The sequence below is a fragment of the Petaurus breviceps genome, unplaced genomic scaffold (assembly GCF_028583685.1).
Source record: "Petaurus breviceps papuanus isolate PSGF00001 unplaced genomic scaffold, PetGlider_PUasm1.0 164, whole genome shotgun sequence".
Taxonomy (NCBI): domain Eukaryota; kingdom Metazoa; phylum Chordata; class Mammalia; order Diprotodontia; family Petauridae; genus Petaurus; species Petaurus breviceps.
The window spans coordinates 568,324-589,913 of record NW_027185735.1 but is presented as its reverse complement, the minus strand read 5'-3'; the positions used below and the strand labels follow the sequence as shown (position 1 = coordinate 589,913).

Genomic DNA, 21,590 nt, shown 5'->3' with positions numbered 1-21,590 from the left:
CATACAGAGGGTACCATAATGTAGCGTGTAGCGCAGGGGATCACCTTCACTACAGTAGCAATCTCAATAGGGCTTATTTTAGAGGAATCTTACACAGCAAGGGGAGGGCTTATTTTCGAGATAGGTCTTATTACCGGGGAAACCCGGTATATTGTATCGCTTTTTCTACAGACTTTAAACTCCCAGTAATTTTATAAGACTTTTAATGTAATGGATCATATAGTAGAATAAAATCTACCCCTTATACAGAACTCTAGAGAAATCATTGTTTGCTTTGTTTGTTAAGTCTTGCTAAAAAATGTTTACTTTAGGGTATATCCTCAATATTTTCCCTTCCCCATTCTTTCCTTTTACCCCTCCCCCTTCTCTCTCTCTCTCTCTCTTTCTCTCTCTCTCTCTCTCTTTCTCTTTTTCTTTCTCTCACACACACAGTTTTTTTTTATCTTAAAAGTTCTCTTGTTGGGGGGGTGGGAGAGGAAAAGAATGTGAAATACTATTTAAAAGCACAAATTCAGTATTTTTATTAAGGTGTTATTGATTTTCTTTGTCTAGCTTAGAGCAATAAATGTAGATCTCCAAAGTGATGCTGCCCTACAAGTGGATATTTCTGATGCTCTTAGTGAGAGGGATAAAGTGAAATTCACTGTTCACACAAAGGTAAATTTGTTCCTCCTTCTGCCTCTTCCCTTTTTGGATTAATTCAGAGCTTTTTCTTGTTAATACTACTAGGCAATAATGCATTTGTCTGGACTATGGCTTTGAGAAAAGAGTAATAAATTAACCAGAAAAAGAATATATTTTAGTATATAATTAGCTATTATATTCTTTTAGCAGAAAACAGACAAACTTCATTGATTTAAGAATTCATATATATACTCTGGAGGTATTAAAAGCTTAATACTCTAAATCAGTGGTGTCAAACTCATACCATAAATAAGGATCCCTGTGGGCTCATATTGGAAAACCACATTCTAATATTGTCTCTGTTTCATAGTATTTTTATTTGTTTTGTTAAATATTTCTGAGTTATATTTTAATCTTGTTCATCTGCACTCAAGAGTGTTGTAAGCCACATGTTTGATGTGTTGTAGGAGATGTGTTTGACACTTGTACTCTAGATCATTAGATAGCATTTTTTTTATTTCAGGGATCTGTTGAAACATGTGACAATCTGATCATTTTCACCTTTTTTTTTTCCATTTTAAAGTTAAACTATTATCTTTCGAATTCCCTCTTGACATACTTTTTACTTCCTAGGTACCTTTATTAATTTTGGACCAATTTTTCCTTTGAGTAGTTGAGCTCAGTATTTATTGGTAGTGACATTTAAATCATTTAGTAGTCCCAACAAAATAAGACCTTGTCAACTTATTTTCCCAAATACTATTGCAGTAATTTGTATCTTTTTCTGTTTTGTATTTTTTCCTAGTAGAATAAAAGTCTGAAATATTCTTTAAAAAATAATCTTCATTTGAAATTAAGATGTAATCTCATCTGTAAAACTTTTGATCATTTTTTTCACTCAAAAGGATCTCTATCTTTGCAGAGTTCATTACCAAATTTTAAACAAAATGAATTTTCTGTTGTTCGACAACATGAAGAGTTTATATGGCTTCATGATTCCTTTGTTGAAAATGAAGATTATGCAGGTTACATTGTAAGTACTTTGATTGCTTTTCTTTTTTTAAGCACTGATTTGTATAATTAATTGAAGGTCCTTGTTATGACCTAAAAAAAAGTTTGTGATTTCAATGAAATGATCCAGTTTCTAATACTGCCTTTCATGCTTGAAGTTATCCTTTTGTATGGGTAGGAAGGAGAGACATCTCCCCTGGACTTTTTCTTCATTTAGATATTATTTTAAAGTACTTTTTTTTTAACTGGACCTATGATTTAAAATTCCCTCTACTAATAGATCTACACCTGCTTTACCTATTTACAAAGCCTATGTGGCTACATGATGTAAAGAAATGTCTGTTATGATAGTTGTCTTTAATACTAGCATTTTATTCCTATTTGATTTGACTTTTTATTTTGTAGAATAATAGTCTCTTCAAGTTAGAATGTACCTTAGAGGTCATCTAGCCCAAACTCCTAACCACTCCAAGAAGTCTTCCTGCTGTGTTGTCTGAACACTTCCTGTAATAAAGAGTTCATAATTTATTTCAGAAAGCAGATGATTACATATTGCAAATTGTTAAAAAGTTTTCTTAATTCTCACCTTCGAATCCTAGTTCTCTTGTTAGGTGCTACACAGAATCAACTATTCCATCTCACAGTCATGTAAATATTTAAAGATAGCTATCCTATCTTTCTAACTAAATCTTCCTGGTTCCTTTCATATGCCAGTCCTCTTAAAATGTGAGACCCAGTACATAGTACTCCAGGACCAATGTATGGGGTACATTAAAAGTATTATTTTTACTTGACCTGAACACTGTGCTTTTTAGTAATATAGTCTAGCTTTTTTGGCGACCATGTCATTTAATTCATTCATATTAATCTTATAGTGACCCTAAAACCTTTATTTCTAATTTTAACTTTTCTTGTCTATTATAGTATAACATATTTGCATATGGAATGTTGCAAGTAAATTGACTTAACTAAATCTGGCTAAATGCTAGAGATTATTTGACATTTCTGTGCTTTATTTTATGAGATTTTTGCTGCTCAGTGGGATCTGTCCATAAGAGTCAGTTTTTTAACCTTTTACTTTTATTAAAAAGAATAGTAATATTAATGTTATTTAATACCACCTTGAAGTTTGTGAAGTATTCCTCATAGCTCTGTGAGGTAGGTGTTATTATTATCCTCACTTTACAAATAAGGAAACTGAGGCAGACAATGATTAAATGACTTGTCCTAGGTCATATACCTGCTAAGTGTCTGAGGCAGAATTTAAATTCTGGCCTTCTTATCTCTTGTTCCTGGGTGAAAATCTTTTTATGATATATATTTTAAAAAGGCATTTTAGTTCCAACCAGCTTAAGGAAATAATTTTTAAGATTCCATAATGTTAAATTGAAGTAGGTTTTTCTTATGATAGAAATAATGAGATGATCAGGAGCAGTTCTTTCTTTTGCAGAAATGTTAACTATTGGGTTCCAAATTCGTTTCCATCTTATTTTCATTTTCTCTCTCAGAACCATCATCCTATACCAGTAATATGTTTTTTAACGAGTCAGCAAGCATTTATTAAACTCTTTTATGTCTCAGCCTTTTGGTTGGTCCTTGGATAAAGACCAAAATTAAATAGTCTCTGCTCTCAAGGAACTTGCTTTTTTAGAAAGCATTATCCCTACCTCATCCCCATGATTAATCATAATACCTAGATTCATAGAAATTAGAGCCAGAGGTAATCTCTCCCAGCCCTTAATTTTACAGGTGAAAAAAAAATGAGATAGTGATTTGCTTAAGATTTTTTTTTTTTTTGCTTTTTGGAGGGCAATTGGGGTTGTGACTTGCCCAAGGTTACATGGCTATTTTTTGTGCTAAGTGTCTGAGCCTGGATCTGAACCTGTGTCCTCCTGACTCCAGGGCCGGTGCTCTATTCACTGCACCACCTAGCCGCCCCGATTTGCTTAAGATTACTAGGATAGTAAGCAGAGCTGGGATTTTTAACTTGCATTCTCTAACTTTAGTGCTACTGCTACTTCATCCTAGAGACCCTTTCTCTCATCTTTTTGTAAGATCATTTAATCCATGTCCCTTTCAAGACATTACTTACCCTTCAAACTCATCCTGTTTTTCCTACTCTCTCCTTAAGTCTTTGTCTAATACCTATTCTCATTCCTTTATGCTCACCTTCTATTAAATCTTCTGTTTCCATGAAAAATACAATCTTCCTTTCTAATTAGAATAGAATCTCCCAACACTATCTAATTTTTCAGTTAATCCCTAACATACATTCTCTCCTTTTTTCTCAGTTCTCTCTTGCTTTCTCCTCTTAAGTCATCTTAAGTTCCAGAATTAAATCATCTTAGGCATCCAGTATCCCCAGGACAACTACAACCTACTTGACTATAGGGTGGAGTCTGCTAGAGATTTTTAGCACCAAAAACCCAGTTCTTTAATCAGCTGATACAAAAGAAGCAGTAGACCAATAAGTCTGTGTGTTTATGTATATGTAGTATGTATATGCATATATATATAACTACTGCCTGATATTGTTGTAGCTATGAATAGTATATAAAATAACTGGTTACTGCCTGCCAGCAAGGGTTTTTTTTCTGCTCTAGTTGTGTGTCATTTTCTTTGATATGGGGAGTTTTCTCGCTCCCCCTTGTAAATATTGAGAGGTTGAATAATTTACTCAAGGTCACATAGCTATTATGTGCCAAACGCAAGATTTGACTCTAGTTTTTCCCTGATTCCAAGACCAACCTTGTATTACTAACCTGTTTTGAAACATTTAATAATTGTACAGTGATGTGGCCAAAACACTTGATTCCTGATCATGCATCCTTCTACTGAAAAATATGCAGAAAACTTGCCTTACATAGCCCTTCAAAACATGAGTACCTCCTTATTTTTTAGTCAGTCACTCAAAATCTTTTCATTCTTTCTTAGGTCTTCTCCCCCTAACTAGTAAGTGTCTCTTAGATCCTCCCATTTTCTTGATGGCAGAAGACTACTAACAGAATAAAATAGTTACAGAATGATCATAGGATTGGGATTTATATAGTCTGTATGGTTCTTGTCTATACCTATATTACCATGAGTCTGTTGGAACAAAGTAAAGCTAATAATTTTAGCTTTATGGCCTTTGCCATGGTCCAAGTATTTTTTGAGATAGCTCCAGTTCTGGGCTATTGTCTGATACATGGCTGTAGACTGACTACAGGAAGCATTGTTCTAATCAATTGTGATTACAAAGAATACTGATTGGGGAATAGAAAAAGGCTTCATTTTTTTCCTCCTTGACCTCAGGAAAGCCCCTGACAACCACTGATTAAAGGAATGATTTTTTAAACTGCACTAGGAAGTTTAAAAATTAGAATTTGGTACACATTTAATCTGAATCTATTTTGGGTCAGTCAAGGTTTTTACGAGGTTCTTGAGAAATTTTTGAGGACCCAACTTTAATTCATTGCAACACTCCTTCAGATTTTGCAGTGCTTCCAAATTGTTAGATTGATTCCAGAATTGAATCTAAGCCTAAATCTTTGACTAACTATATGAAATGAAACAGCTTAAAACTGAGTAGCTATCCATTCCCGAATGATACCATTCCAGATACCTCCAGCACCACCAAGACCTGATTTCGATGCTTCAAGAGAAAAACTACAGAAACTTGGTGAAGGAGAAGGGTCAATGACCAAGGAGGAATTCACAAAGATGAAACAAGAACTTGAAGCGTATGTACATCTTTTTTTCTAGTCATTTTTGGTAAATATGCTTTCATTGTGATGTCTTTTTGAATGTTCTATCCTCTGTCATTCTGATCATTTCAGTATGATAACCCTTTCTGGAAGATTCAGGGTTGCACATTCACCAGTGCTCCATAACAAATGTTAACTATCATGATCAGAGCCAGCAGGAAAATTAGAGCAATTATTGCTCCCACAGTGAAAATTATTTAAATGATTATTTTAAATCCATTCTGCCAAAATACTTTATTCATAGGCTTACAAAAATAATTGCTAAACATGTTTAACTTATAAAAACTTCAACTGTTATCACCCTGGTTCTTTCTCCAGCATAAAACTTGTTTCCTCATAAAATTTTGCACAATGCTACTCATTACAAGTATCTTAATATCCAAAATACACATCTTATTTTGTCTTTTTTTTTGTGCTCAAAATTATAAACTGCTTCTGGATATAAAAGCAAATAAACATTAGTGTATAATAAGCAAAATAGCCATGGCTTAGTCACTCCCCTTTACTTTTGTGAGGTAATTCTAAACATGCCATATATCTGTTATCCAAAAAAGTTAAAGCAATTGATATTTTACATTTTTACTTTGTCCAAAGTATACTTTCCCTTTTTTCTGAGGAAAAATATATTCTATTTTAATATAATTTACATTTTTATATCTTTATATTAATTTAGGTTTTGCTATGTGCTGGTTCTCTACATTATGAGAGTCACACAGAAAACTGGTTTTCCTTTAGTCATTTCCATCCTTTCCTCTCAATTCTTTTTTTGTCGTTTTTGCCCTTCGTATATGTCCTTTCACACTTGGTTTCCATTTCCAAGTATATATTCACATTGCTACTAGGCATTTCTTCAACATTTCAGACTGCCAAGAAAAATCTAGTTTCAGAAAACTAGATTCTTTTTAGTGTTTAAGTTTAGTTTTTTAGAAACATATCAGTTCTGTGTACAAGAAGTAGTCTTAGCAGATGGAGATAAATACTTACAGATTGTAAGATTGAAAAACTGGAAATTAACAGAGCACACTTATATTGAAGAATCTGTGATTTTCCAGTGGCCCTGATCATGATTCTTTTGTGGTCTGGTTAGGGGTTGGATAATACAGAAACCTTGGGTTTCTTCTACTGCCACCTCCATCCTCTGCATCCTTCTTTTTTGTCTTCACTGAATGACTACCCTCACAGAGATCAAACTTCTCCCAACATTGGTCCTGCTGGTTTCCTGGTATGTAAAACTTATGATCCTTCTTGCACGTAGTGAAGCAAGAGTATCAATTAGGTCTCTTAAAAAAAAATGTATTTTTTGTGGTACCAGAAACTTGACACCATTGTAATAATTATGTGGTTGGAAATTATTAAATATCACTTTTTTATAATAAAAAAAGTCTAAAGAACCATTAAGTATCAAAATATACAATATGTTTAATAAGCTTCAGGGCAAGGTTTTAAATTTTTAATAAAAAGTTCAACTAACACTTTTGTTTACATGAGTGTAATACTTTTATCTCTTCTTCTGTTAGCAAATTTGATTATTTGAGTTGATTGACTTAACCTTTTATTCTATTCATTATTTCCAGTGAGTATTTGGCAATATTCAAGAAGACAGTTGCAATGCATGAAGTCTTCTTGTGTCGTGTTGCAGCACATCCTATTTTGAGAAAAGATTTAAATTTTCATGTCTTCTTGGAATATAATCAGGATGTGAGTATTGATTGACTTGATTGAAGCAATAATCAAGGCTTATTTCCAAGATATTTTGGAGAAAAGTTAGATGTTATAGAAAATTCTTATTTAAATCAGTTTGAAATATAGTGCCCCAGAGTAGGGCAGTATTTCAGAAATATGGAAAATAAGTTGAAGGAATGAGAATTCATACTTCTCATATATGGGATACTACGGTTTATTTTCTTGCTGTTTTTTGTGGGGGGGAGAAGGGAGAAGGCAGGGCAGTTGGGGTTAAGTGACTTGCCCAAGGTCACACAGCTAGTAAAGTGTTAAGTGTCTGAGGCCAGATTTTAACTCCGTCCTCCTGACTCCAGGACTGGTGCTCTATTTACTGCACCACCTAGCTACCCCCTAGGATTTATTTTCTTGATGTGTGAATCTAGGAATTTGGAATATCAAATAGATTTGATGAAGTTGTATAAAACATTAATGGATGATATTAGAGCTGCAGAACTCCCAAATAAGTAATTGATAATGCCATATTAGACATTCTCTCAATGGGGTGAGATATGTTTCCTTTCCTGTGTTTTCCACTCCGTATTCATTCTCTTCAGTGCAGAGGAAGCTAGAATTGTAGAGTTATGAACCTTCAAATAAAAACTATTAAGTTTTAAAAATAAAACTTTTAAAAGTTGTGGTAGAGGGATGTCAGTCAATAAATATTTATTGAGTTCCTTCTCTGAGCCAGGCCAAGCACTAGGGAAACAAAATAAGGTAAAAGATAGTCCTTACCATCAAACAGCTCACAGTCTAGTGAGAGAGACAGCATACAAACAACTACATACATATAAAATAAATAGAGGATAAATTGGAGATAATCAACAGAATAGAATACTAGCATTAAGGGGAATCAGGAAAGGTGACTTGTAGAAAGTGTAATCTTAGCTAGGACTTCAAGGAAGCCAGGGAGGATAGATGAATGGGGATAAGGAGAGAGAATTCCAGGCATAGATGACAGCCAGTGAAAAATCATGGAGTCAAGAAATGGAGTGTTTTAGTAAGAACATCAAGGAAGCCAGTGTCATTTGATTGTTGAGTGTGGTGGAGGATATAAGGAAGACTAAAAAGGTAGGAAGCACCCAGGTTGTAAAAGACCTTAAAAGCCAAGCAACTTTTATGTTTGATTTTGAGGGAAACAAGGAGTCACTACAATTTATTAAAGAACAGGAAGTTGATGTGGTGATGTTAATTAAATAATTTTTATAGGATCAAAAATAGAATTAGGGTTCACCTTTTGTTTTTTTCCTGTATATTTCTACTTGTACACAGGAATTATATATAGATGTTCCTGGCTGTCCTAATTTCAATAGGGAAAGGGACTAGCCATGTAATTTTATCTGTTTACGAAACTCCGTCTACCAATTAAAGTCAGCATCCAGCTTAGAGTCTTGGAGAGTTCCCCAACTGACTTGCCCAGGGTCTCATATCCAATATGTATCAAGTGCAGATCTTCTTGGCTCAAAGACTATATAGAAGTTATAACTCATGAATAAATATTAAGGCCGAGGATAAAATTTTCTGCCACTCATATATTTGTTCTAGGACAGAAAATCTTCAAATTCAACATTTATTTAAGGATCTAATGTGCTAGGGTATCAGTATAAAAATGACAGTGTCTACCTTCAAAGGCAACTAGGTTGCACAGGGGATAGAGTGCTGGACCTGAAGTCAAAAATACTTACCTTTCCACTCATTCTTTGGCTAACAGTTCAGATTTCTATTCCTTTTTGAAAGTCAGGGCATATTTTGCTTTCTCAGTTCTTATCCAATAGCCTTTCAGATGTTGCTATCAGCAGCTCAATAATTAAACACACCAGTCCTTTTAATATGCTTGAATGTACTTTGTCTGGGACTGGTGACATAAGTTTATCAAGGCCAAGTAGGTGCCATTTTATTCGTTGCTTATATAGGGTTTCATTTACTTAACCCAACCCCCTACAAAGCAGAGGGAGAGTTGGTGCACTCAGTGCAGCCTTTGAAGCTGAGATGCAATAACCTATGAATTCATTCTCTGCTACTTGTCCTAATTTTGACCTGACAGATCAACACCAAGAAAACAAAGGTTCTTCTACCAGTCAGCACACCATTTATACATGGAACCTTTGCTTACAGCAAATGGAGAAATTCTGAATGCTGTCGATAAGTTCACTTACCTTGGCAGTATACTTTCCAGTGACATGCACATATCTGATGAGGTTGACACACATATTGCTGGAGCTAGCTCAGTGGCTCCAAAGGAAAGTAGAAGAGAAGAAGTATTAGGCTTCCTCCAGACTGCAGGTCTACAGAGCTGTTGTGCTGACGTCATTGTTGTATGCTTGTGAAATCTAAACAGTCTACCTACCAGTGCCATGCCAGGAAAATACATCACTGTCATCTGAATTGTCTTAGGAAGATTCTGAAGATCACCAGGCAAGATAAGGTACCTTTTTTGAGCTGAACTTCCGAGCATTCAAACTCTTCTGCAGAGAGGGCAATTGATGGGCTGGCCACATTGTTCAAATGCCTAACATGTTTGCCTAAAAGACTATTTTATGGAGAACTCAACACAAGGCAGGAGCTAACATGGAAGTCAGAAGAAGCAATACAAGAACACTCTCAAAGTCTCTCTGAAGAACTTTGGAATTGATTGAGAGACTTGGGAGACACTGGCTCAGGACCACTCAGCACAGTGTGCCAGCATCAAAGAAGGTGCTGTGCTTTATGAACAAAACAGAATTTCAGTAGCTCAAAAGAAATGTGAGATAGGCAAATTTTAAAACATCTTCATGAAGACCATTGGTGCCTGACCTGTAGTCTAATCAGCCACAGTTGGACACACTGTACATTGAACCCAATATAGTGCTATCATTTTTTCCTCTTAAAGTACAAAGGACAACAGTTAACAACCAGCCAAACCCCTAGCCTTTAACAAGGAAAAACCAAATGAATGAAGAACAAACAAGTAAAGGCAAAAATACTCTCTCCTTTCCTCCCCACCCTCATTTCTCCTTCCAGGTTTAAGAAGTATAGTATTCAGGACCAAGGTGGAAATAGGTCTGCTCAGATCCATTGTGTTCAGTTCTTGGTGCCACATTTCTAGAAGGACTTTGATAAACTAGAAAATGTCCAGAGGAAGGTATAGGACCTTATAATCATGCCCTGTGAAAGATGTGACATCGGGGCGGCCAGGTAGCACAGCAAGTAAGAGCACCGGCTCCAGTGTCAGAATGCCTGGAGATCGAATCCCGGGCTCAGACACTTAGCACCCACCCAGAAACACCTGGCCGTGTAACCTTGAGCAAGTTACTTAACCCCAATTGCTTAGGGGTGGCCAGGTGGCTCAGCGAGTAAGAGTACCGGCTCCAGTGTTGGGACGACCTGGAGATCAAATCCCGGGCTCAGACACTCAGCACCACACCCAGAAATAACTGGCTGTGTAACCTTGAGCGAGTTACTTAACCCCGATTGCTTTAAAAAAAAAAAAAAGATGTGACATCAAGAAGAGAAGACTTAGGGAGAACATTATAGCAGTCTTGAAGTATTTGAAAGGTTGCTTATTTGAAGAAGGACTAGACTTTTTCTTCTTGGCCCCAGAGATTCAAAATTAGGAATAATGCCTAAAAATGACAAAGCGGTAAATATAGGATAGATAGATTTTTTTTTTAAACTGGCTAATATTTAGAGCTAACCAAAAGTGGAATGGGATGTCTTAGAAGGCATTGGGTTTCCCTCCTTCACTAAAGGTCTCGAAGAAGAGACTGGCTAACTACTTAGTAGGGATGTTGTCAGTATTTTTATTCAGGTTTATATGTTGGTCCAGGTGACCTTTGAAGTGTTCTTACAGACAGATTTTGAGAGTCTGAAATTCAGAAGAAGGACCACAAGCAAATATAAAATGTAATATATCTTAGTATTACTATAATACTCTTATTTCATTAGCGACTTCAGTGGAACCATAGTTATTTCGTCTTTCTTCAGTAGTACTTAAAGAAGTAATAGTAGCTAAAGTTGGAAAGAGTACGCAAGGTACACTAAATGCATATAGAAAATGAATCTGTACTTAAAACAATTTTACATGCACTCAGTGGTTGGTTTTTAGTATATGATAGAGGGACTGATTCCAGAAGAATGGGAAAGATAATACTTTAATGGGGGGGGGAGAGAAGGCAACCAAGTTGATAATCAGTATCAATCCTTACACCTACTTTCTCACTTAGCTAAAATCTTTTTGGGCAATGGTACACACCAAGGATATCTTTAATAAAACCATAAGAAAGGAACATACAGGCTTTTTCATATAATTTTCTATAGCACACTATATTTTATGGACACACAAGAGGAAATGAGAACTCATTTTGCCGGTTTTGTTTTTTTTTTAAAGCAATTTTCTGGTAGAACAAAATGTTAAAATAATGAGATTCAGGGATGAATTTGTTTAGCACTGTCTTTAGTAGGAACACCAATCTGACTATAAAACAGAAAGAAATATAAATAGTTATGGTGTTTGATTATGTCATACTAATTATCCTGCATAGTGTTCAAATTGAGGTGATGTTCCACTCTGTTGTGAGGTGTCCAAGTGGAATTGATCCGTGTGTGTATAAAGAGAAACACCTTATGAGTCAGTGAGGTGGGCATAGAATAATAGAAAGATGTTGCTAGGTTGTTTTGAGGAAATTACACAGTATTTTCAATATTTCTTACTGCTTCGCTAAAAGTCTTAAGAAATCAAAATTGCAATTAAACCATCGTGGTTATTATAAGCAGGCTGCAGCATATTACTGATGATGGCTTATATGGGAAAAGTATAAGAGACATCATCAAAGTGATGTGTGACCAGAAAAGGAATAGATTTTGTTGCAAATCATTTTTGGAAGGCCTTGGTCAAGAACTCTACATGAAAAGATATATGGAAGGGTTTTAACCTGTACCAGAGGTAGAGAGTCTCATCAATGAGACCAGATTAATCAGAGGGGGGAAGAAAGAGAGAACATGTGTGTGTGTGTTGGTGTGGCTAGGTGGCACAGTGAATAGAGCATCAGCCCTGGAGTCAGGAGGACCAGAGTTCAAATCTTGGGCAAGTCACTTAACCCCAATTGCCCTACCTTTCCCCCTCCAAAAAGAAAAAATAAAGTTTGTGAGAGTGTGTCTGTCTGTGCTTTTTTTTATTTGCAGGAGATCTTACTTTTTAGGGGTATAATCTGTCATTAATGTGTTTTTGAAGTGATATAACTTGGTTAAAGTACCTGGTCATTAATGAAATTCAAAGTAGTTTTAGGAAAAAAAAATGTATATAAAAACATTTAAAATTATTTTCATTTTTGAAAATACTCGATACAAATTTGAATTGAGAGCTAATCTTTAAATGAGAACCTAATGAGTGTCTATCTAACATATGGCAACATAAAGTTTAATTAGGATGAAGTGGAATCAGGTTATATATTTGAATTTGAAGGTATATTAAGAGAACTAGAATTAGTAAATAGTCATTCTGTTAATTTTCAGTGAATTATATAATAGAAAATGTTAAGTAGCCATTGTAAAAAAGCTTCTGTATGTATTACTTACTGTGTCCTTTTTGTATATTACTTGTCTTGTCTAGACTGAAGTTGTCAGTCTTTTTGAGGTAGCATAATCTTCCTTGTCATCCTATGTGGGTGGTGATTGGGGAAAGGACAGATAGGTAGACCTGAAATCAATAAGGAACCTGGTGACCCAGGAAACAGGCCATTTCCTAACAGTTGAAGAATTGGGGGAAAAGTAAAATGCAAATACTCATGATTAAGTGTTTGAAGCTTACTTTTATCAGTGTCTTGACTCCAACCTCAGCAGGAGAGCAATTGGAGCCAGAGAATGGGTAAATAAATATCTTGTGGGTTATAGAGACTGAACTACTCAAATCTAGAAGAGTATTGAGAGAATTAGAGGTGGAAACCAGAGGCAAACTTACTTTTTCTCAAGGCAGCCCTTTATTTTACTCAAAATTATCCCACATGCCACCAGATACTGAAGGTCGTTGACTCTTCATCTGGAAATTTAGAGTTTATTTTAAAACTAGAATAATTTCTTAAATTTCTTATAGCATACTTACTGTAAGTTACATTTTCCTAGTGATGTTTACATATTAGTAAAAATGAAAAGTGAAACAAGTGTCCTAAGTAGTGTATTGTATATCAGTTCTCCAAACATGAGTAAATTTAGAAAATCGATAGCAAATGGTGAGTGATCCATAGAAAAGTCGGTTGATGTGCCCTTTTCAATAAGAATGACTGTTTCCTTCTAGAGAGTTGGAAAGCAGCTGGCCAATTATGGGGAAGGATGTGCCAAAGAGGGAGGAGGGGTCTAAGAAAATAGTGGTTTCTGTTTTGATGCTTCAAGCATTAAAAGCACTTCTTATTTATACTGAAAATGCCTTTTTAAAATTTCTATATTTTTCAGTTGAGTGTACGTGGAAAAAATAAGAAAGAGAAACTTGAAGATTTCTTTAAAAATATGGTTAAATCGGCAGATGGTGTCATTGTTTCAGGGGTAAAGGTAAGATTGGGTTTGCAATCATAATAGTTTGAATATGTGTTCTTTTCAATTCAGTAAACATATTTAAGGCATTGTGCTAAGTTCTGGGGTACTGAAGACAAAAATGAGGCATGCAACCTGGGCTCATAGAGCTCATATTCTTTTGGGAATCATCTTCACAGAGTTAGTTCTACTAGTAGAAGCTTATGAAATCACTAAGGGATAAAGTATAAGAGACGAGGAGCCAGAATATAACCTTGATGATGCCCACACTTTGGGGGCAGGTGAATTATGATTAGCAAAGTAGATAAAGACAAATAGGAGAATTGAAAGAGAACAGTGCCAGTAAAAGTAAGGAGAGAAAATGTCTAATTGGAGAGTATCGTAGACTGCCAGAAGCTGCAGGGCATCAAATCCGATGAGGGCTAACCATTGGATTTCACATTTAAGAAGTTACTGGGGGGTGGCTAGGTGGCACAGTGAATAGAGCACCGGCCTTGGAGTCTGGAGGACCTGAGGTCAAATTCGGCCTCAGATACTTAACACTTACTAGCTCTGTCACCTTGGGCTAGTCAGTTAACCCCAATTGCCCTGCCCTCCCCACTCCAAAAAGCAAAAAACCCAAACAAACAAATGAGTTATTGGAAACTTGGAAGGGAACAGTTTGAGTGGAGTGTTATTGTTGGAAGATAGGCTGTTGCTAGGGGTGAGATGAGGGAATGGGTGCAATGAGTACAGGTTACCCTTGCTAACAGTTTGAAAGTTTGTGAAAAAGGAAAAGAGCTTGAGGAAAAGGTAGCTTGGTCATGTAAAGGATTTTTAGGGATGGAAGAAACCTAGACATGTTTGTCCATCAACCTTTCCTGATCCCCTGAAACTATTAGTACACTTCTCTTGAAAATTTTGTAAATACTTAGATATATACACATCTCCTTCCTCAACAGAATGTGAAACTCCTTGAGGGAACCGACTTTGTTTTTTGTTTTTGTATCCCCAGCACCTAGAACAGTACCATATACAAAGTAGGTATTTAATGCTTGCTTGTTTGATTATGGATGGCAGGAAAGGATTTAATAGATAAGTAGGTATTGAAAATCAGAGAAAAATAGGGAATAGTTAGGCAGCATGCTCCTGGAAGTGGAAGACAGGCAAATGTGGAGCCAGATTGTGAAAGTCAGTTGCTTGTTGTCAGTCAATAAACATTTATTATGCACCTATTTATTAGCCCAGGCATTGTGCTAAGTGCTGGAAAGCTCACAATCCAATGATGGAAGACAGCACATTTAAAAAAAAAAAAAAAAGAAGAAGAAGAAACTGAAGAGGGGAAGAGAAAGAAAGTGCCTGACTTGGAGACATGATGAATTCCAGGAGAGTAGGAAATGAAGAGGTGGCTGTCCTGAGCACTTTACTGAAACAGAGTATCTGGGAGGAGCTCTCTACTCTCCCTAATCAGAGGGAAGGAAGAGTCCTAGAGGCAGAGGGGTAACTGATGAGGTGTGCAAAGGCAGGGTTGAAGTTTTTTTGAGGAAGTACAATGAATGCCAGGATAATATGGGAGCCACTGAAGATTGCTGAACAGAGGAATAATATAATCTGGCTGACTATGAAAAAGACTATTCTGATAACAGTTTATATGACAAATCAAGGGAAAAGATTAGGTGACTACTGTAACAGCTGAGACAAAAGGAAGTAAAAGGTAGGTGGACTAAAAGAATGAAAAGGAAGGAATAAATTTGAGTAAATGACAGTGTGTTATTGCATGAGGGAGAAGAGTCAAAAAATATGTCAGAGGCCACAGTGGGGAACTTTGGGCGTTGAGAAGAGAGCATAGGCACTGAAGGATAAAAAAAACAAAATTTACTTTTGGTAGCAGGGTACCAGCTTGTCAGTTCTTAATTATGCAAATGGTCGTTTCTCAGTTAACATAAGGTTGTGTATGTTACATGTGAGTTTATGAGAAAACTTTGAAATAAGCTGAATTTAAACAACTGGGCATCCTGAAAATATTCTTTTAAAAGTCTAGGGAAGAAAAAAAATTAATTTCCATCATATGTTTTAAAAATAAATTTCTTTTAAACAGGATAAATGTGGGTTCTCACTTTCCAGAGATCTTAAGTTGCTTAGCATAGATAATTATTTTTAATTTCTCCCTCAGTGTTCTAGGAAAAAAATTGCTTCAACTTATGCTCTGTATATCTGATCTCTAATTGTCTTTTCAGGATCATATAATTATTCATTATTTGTTGAAATCCAACACTACTGCCTTTTCTTGTTCACCTGACCTTCTCTAAATGTAATCTTTATTTTTCTTAATGATAGATATGAGCCAAGGTAAATAGAGCCAGAATTGGTTTAGCAAAATATCTTTAGTAGATACTTAGCACCACACCCAGAAATAACTGGCCGTGTAACCTTGAGCAAGTTACTTAATCCCGATTGCTTTTAAAAGATATATATATATATAGATATAAAATATATAATATATATAAAAAATATATATAGTAAATCTTGAAATATAAGTAATGAGCTGTTTTGAGAGAGATTGTGTGTGTGTGTGTACACATGTGTATATTTGTGCATGTACACCTCTAGGATTGAGGTAGTGATTATGTCTCATAGCATTGCACGTTAGGTCCTCAGAAATATTTAGTGAATTGAATACAAATATAAAGGACATGAATATTGACTTTATTCAACAGGCTATTATATTAACTTAACCTGTTTTTATAGCTATAGTTACAATGTTCAAGGAGCCATGGAGGCTGTAGCTATCTAACCTCAGAATTAGGAAGATCTAGGTTCACGTCTTGCCTCTTGACAGACTGATAGTGTATAATCCTGGGTGAGTCACTTAATTTCTTACTGTGTCAAACAACTTTTTAAGACTTAAGATGCAGATATCGGATCTCCTTTGGTAGGAGAGAGTTTCTTATACCTGTAAAAGTACAGATCGAATATTAAAAATGCCATAATGCCAGTGGCTCAGTTGAATGCTTATTTGATTATTAGTAGATTGCTTAATTGATTTGTAGATAGCACATACCTTATCACTAGTTGGGGGCAAGAGGGACAGCTAGGTCATATATATATTTTGACCTTATCTTGGTAAATGGTGTAAGACGTTGGCCTATATGCCCAATCTGCCAAACTGCCTTCCAGTTTTCCCAACAATTTTTTGGAAAATAATGAATTCTTATCCCAAAATCTAAAGTCTTTCTATCTGTCAAATATAAAATTACTATATTTATTTGCTGCTGTAAATTGTATGTCTCTTCTGTTCCATTGATAAACCTTTGTATTTCTTAGCCAGTACCAGCTGGTTTTTGCAACTTTATTTATTTATTGTGGCATTCAGGATTAAGTGACTTGCTCAGGGTCATACAAGCTTGTGTCTGAGGCCAGATTTGAACTGAGGTCCAACAGACTCCAGGGTCAGCTCTCTATCCACTTTGTCACCTACTTGCTCCTTCAGTACCAGCTAGTTTTGATAATTACTACCTTATAGTATAGTTCAAGATCTGGTACTGCTAATCCTTCATTATATTTTTTTCATTATTTCTTTTAATATTGACTTTTTGTTCTTCCATGTGAATTTTGTTATTTTTTTCTAATTCAGTAAAATAATTTAAGTGGTATGGTATTGAAAATATAAATTAGTTTAGGTAAAATTGTCATTTTTACTATATTGGCCCTGCCTACCCATGAATAATTAATATCTCTCCAATTATTTAAATCAAGTTTTATTTATATAAGAAGTTTTTTGTAATTTTGTTTATATAGTTCCTGGGTTTGTTTTGGTAGTGTTTGTTTGTCCCAGGTATTTTATATTTCGTAGAGTTATTTTAAATGGAGTATTTTTTAACTATCTCTTCTAGGTTTTGTTTGTGATATGGGAATGCTGATTATTTATGTAGATTTACTTTATGTCTTACTACTTTGCTAAAATTATTGTTTCAGCTAACTTTAATTCAGCCATTGTGATTTCCCCAGTATATCATCATATTGTTTGACAAAAGAGAGTTTTATTACCTAATTCCCTATTCTGATTCCTTCTATTTCTTTTTCATCTCTTACTGCTATTGCTAGGATTTCCAACATAGTACTGAATAACATTGGTAACAATGGGCATCCTTGTTTCACACCTGATCTTACCGGAAAGGCTTCTAGCTCATCCCCATTAAAATAATGTTTGCTTTTATGGTTTCAGATGAATGTTTTTATCAATTTGAGGAAAAAATTATTTATACCTATATCTTCAAGTGTTTTTAATAGAAATGAGTGTTTTCCTTTATCCAAAGCTTTTTCTGCATCTATTAACATAATTGTTTGATATTTTAAAATTTTTTATTGTTGATAAAATTAGTTACGTTAATAGTTTCTCTTATGTTAACATCCCTGCATTCCTAGTATAAATCCTCCTTGGTTACAATGTATAATCCTCATAATATATTGTTGTAATCTTTAGACTAGTATTTTATTTAGGATTTTTGCATCCATATTCATTAATGAAATAGGTCTGTAATTTTCTTTTTCTGTGTTTACTCTTCCTGACTTAGGTATCAGTATCATACTTGTTTCCTAAAAGGAGTTTGGTAGGATTCCTTCTTTGCCTGTTATTGCAAATTCATTTAATATTGATTGAATTTAGTTGTTCTTTAAATGTTTGATAGAATTTGTTCATAAATCCCTCCGGTCCTGGTGCCTTTTTCTTAGGAAGCTCATTTAGGTCTTGTTCAATTTCTTTTTTCTAAAATAGAAATGTTTAGATATAGTTACTCTATTTCTTCTGTTAATCTAGGCAGTTTAAGGGGTGGCCAGGTGGTGCAGTGAGTAAGAGTGTCAGCCCCAGCGTCAGGAGACCCGGGATCGGTTCCAGCCTCAGATATTCCGCACCCACACAAAAATAACTGGCCGTGTAACCTTGAGCAAGTTACTTAACCCCAATTGCTTATTTAAAAAAAAAAAATGTAAGCTACCTTTATGGGGGTGGCTAGGTGGCATAGTGAGTAAAGCACTGGCCCCGGAGTCAGGAGGACCCAAGTTCAGTTCCAGCCTCAGACACTTAACACCCACACAAAAAAACTGGCCATGTAACCTTGGGCAAGTTACTTAACCCCAATTGCCCTCCAAAAGGCAAAAAAAAAAAATCTAGGCAATTTATATTTTTGTAAGTATTCTTGCATTTCACTTAAATTGTTAAATCTGTTGGCATGTAATTGGGCAAAATATCGTCTTATAATTACTTTACTTTCATTTTTGTTAGTTATATATTCACCCTTTCCTTTTTTAATACCAGAGATTTAGGGGTTTTTTTTCCTCTTTTTTAAAATCAGATTAACCAGTGGTTTATCTATTTTATTGGATATCAACTCCTAGTTTTATTTTTTAATTCATTGATTTTCTTATACTCGATTTTATTAATCTCACCTTTAATTTTTAGAATTTCCAATTTAGTATTTAATTGGGGGTTTTTAGCTTGTTTTTCTAGTTTAATTGCACATCCAGTTCATTGGTCTGCTTTTTCTCTACTGATATAAGCTTTTAGAGATACAAACTTTCCTTTGATCACTACTTTTGCTCTATTCCATAGGTTTTGATATGTTGTCTCATTATTGTCATTTTTAAAATTAATTTTTGATTGTTTATTTGATGTGTTCTTTAATCCACTCATTCTTTAAGATTAGGTTGTTTGATCTCTAACAAATTTTTGTTCTACATTTCCATGATCTCTTATAAGTACAGTTTTTATTGCATTATGATCTGAAAGGTAACCTTAATATTTCTGCTTTTAACTATAGTTTTATGCACTGATATATGGTCAGGTTTTTTTTTGAGGTACCATTAATTTCTGAGAAAAAGTATATTCCTTTCTATTTCCATCTAGTTCCCTCCTAATACCTCTTCTGTCTAGTGTATCTAGAATTCTGTTCGCTTTCTTGACTACTTTCTTTTTATTTTTGGTTAGATTTATCTAGTTCTGAGAGGGGAAGCTTAAAGCCTCACACTGTTAAATAGTACTACTCTCTAACTCCATCTGTAATTCATTTAACTTTTCTTTTAAAAGTTTAGATGCTATAGTATTTGATGCATGCAGGTTCATTGTTGCTGTTGCTTCATGGTCTATGGTACCTTTTATGAAAATGTAGTTATCCTCTGAGATAATTGCTCTTACTGCCTTTTTTGCATGAGCTGAAGCATAATAAATTCTACTCTGTCCATTTTCGCTCTGTTAACAGATTTCTAAAAAAAATTTCATTGGTACCCATTGTTTATTCATCATAACTATTTCAAGATATACTCTACCATTGACTAAACCCCCCTTTGTATAAAATAAAAAGTTAAGCAAAAACAATTAGAGTGGTTATGTTTAACAATATATGCAATTATCTAATCCCTTGCCCTGTCCATATTTGGAATCATAGTTGGTTTTTTGTTGTTGTTTTTTTTTGGGGGGGGGGGTGATTTTTTTGTTTGTTTGTTTTTTCATTTATTCAGTTTGGCCTTTTAGTGGTTTTCATTTATGCTGCTTTAGTTATTTTTTATGTTTTTGGGGTTTTTTTACTTGTGCTTATTTTACTCTTCATGAGTTCATATAAATCTTCTCAGTTGATGCTATACATTTTGTGGTCTAGAGATTCTTTTATTTGTGGAAATTAGCTAGTTATTGCAGCTCTTCTAAATAAGTAATATTTTATGGAAGTATTTAAGAGGGGAATAGTCTGCTAATAATTGTATTTGTTTAGTGTTAGCTAATTCATGCGGGAAGAATTTTTTTGTTTTGTTGTTATTCAGTTGTTTCAGTCATGTCTAACTCTTAGTGACCCCATTTGGGGTTTTCTTGGCAAAGAAACTAGAGAGGTTTGTCATTTTTTTTCTCCAGCTCATTTTACAGATGAGGAAATTAATGCAAACAGGGTTAAGTCACTTGCTCAGGGTCACACAGCTAGTAAGTGTCTGAAGCTAGATTTGAATTCAGAAAAGTGAGTCTTTTTGATTCCAGGTCCAGCAGTCTATACACTGTGCCACCTAGCTGCCCCTGCTGGGGAGAATTTACCTTCAGAAATAGGGGTTGATACATATAATGGATCATAAAAAAAGATCATTTCTTTTCTCCCAGACTCCTCTCCTTCGTTCTCATTTGGATATTCAAATATATTTGTGATCTCATAGATTTAGGAATTCCCTCCAACAACATAGATTACACTTCAGCTATGCTGCTCATCCAGTGCCACTCTTCTTTGTACTCCCAAAAGTTAATTTTAGGGAATCTACTCAGTGTGCCTTCCTTATTTTCTTTGGACATTTCAAGGGAACCAGTGGAAGATTCTGGTTGTCTGCCTGTTTGTTATTCCCCCTTCTTGCCACCATATCAGCCCATCTTTTCTTCTTGTCATATAGTTCCTTGAAGGTTACCTCTTCTGTTCTTCTTTATGGTTCCTCATTGGTTACATGTTGTAGTCTGTTCATACTTAATATTTACACCTCTTTGTTGCACTTTGTGTGCTCTTTATCTTAGTTCTTCAGAAGCACTGGTGTTCATGTCTCACTGACATATAGCAACACCTATAAAATGTTAGGGACAACTATTTGGCACAGTGGGTAGAGCACTGGACATGGAGTCAGGAAGACATGCAAATCTGGCCTCAGATACTTACTAGCTCTGTGACCTTAGACAAATCAGTTAACCTCTGTTTGTATCAGTTTCTTCATCTGTAAAATGTATCTACCTTCCAGGGTTCTTCTGAGGATCAAATGAAATAATATAGGGAAACCACATGTGGTCCTTAGGTGTGACCCTTTGAGCAAATCCAAACTTTACAGAACAGATCCCCTTAATAAAAGGATTTGTCCTGTAGAACTTGGACATGGTCAGAAGGTCACATCTGGAGACCTATAAGGCCAAATGTGACATCAAGGCTGCAGCTTCCCCATACCTGGCCTGGAACATAATAAGTTCTATATAAATGTTAACTATTAGTAGTAGTTTTGAAA

At 35.0% G+C, this 21,590-nt stretch overlaps 1 protein-coding gene across 3 annotated transcripts in view; it reads left to right on the top strand.

Moving 5' to 3' along the window:
• The window catches only part of SNX6 (sorting nexin 6), an 81,475-nt gene that overhangs the window by 20,619 nt on the left and 39,266 nt on the right, over window positions 1–21,590 (top strand). For all 3 annotated transcript variants that reach the window (XM_069082198.1, XM_069082197.1, XM_069082196.1), the window contains exons 3-7: window positions 553–657; window positions 1,547–1,657; window positions 5,236–5,357; window positions 6,956–7,079; window positions 13,524–13,619. In XM_069082198.1, coding sequence (XP_068938299.1) covers window positions 553–657; window positions 1,547–1,657; window positions 5,236–5,357; window positions 6,956–7,079; window positions 13,524–13,619 — 558 coding nt within the window. The remainder of the gene's footprint in view (window positions 1–552; window positions 658–1,546; window positions 1,658–5,235; window positions 5,358–6,955; window positions 7,080–13,523; window positions 13,620–21,590) is intronic.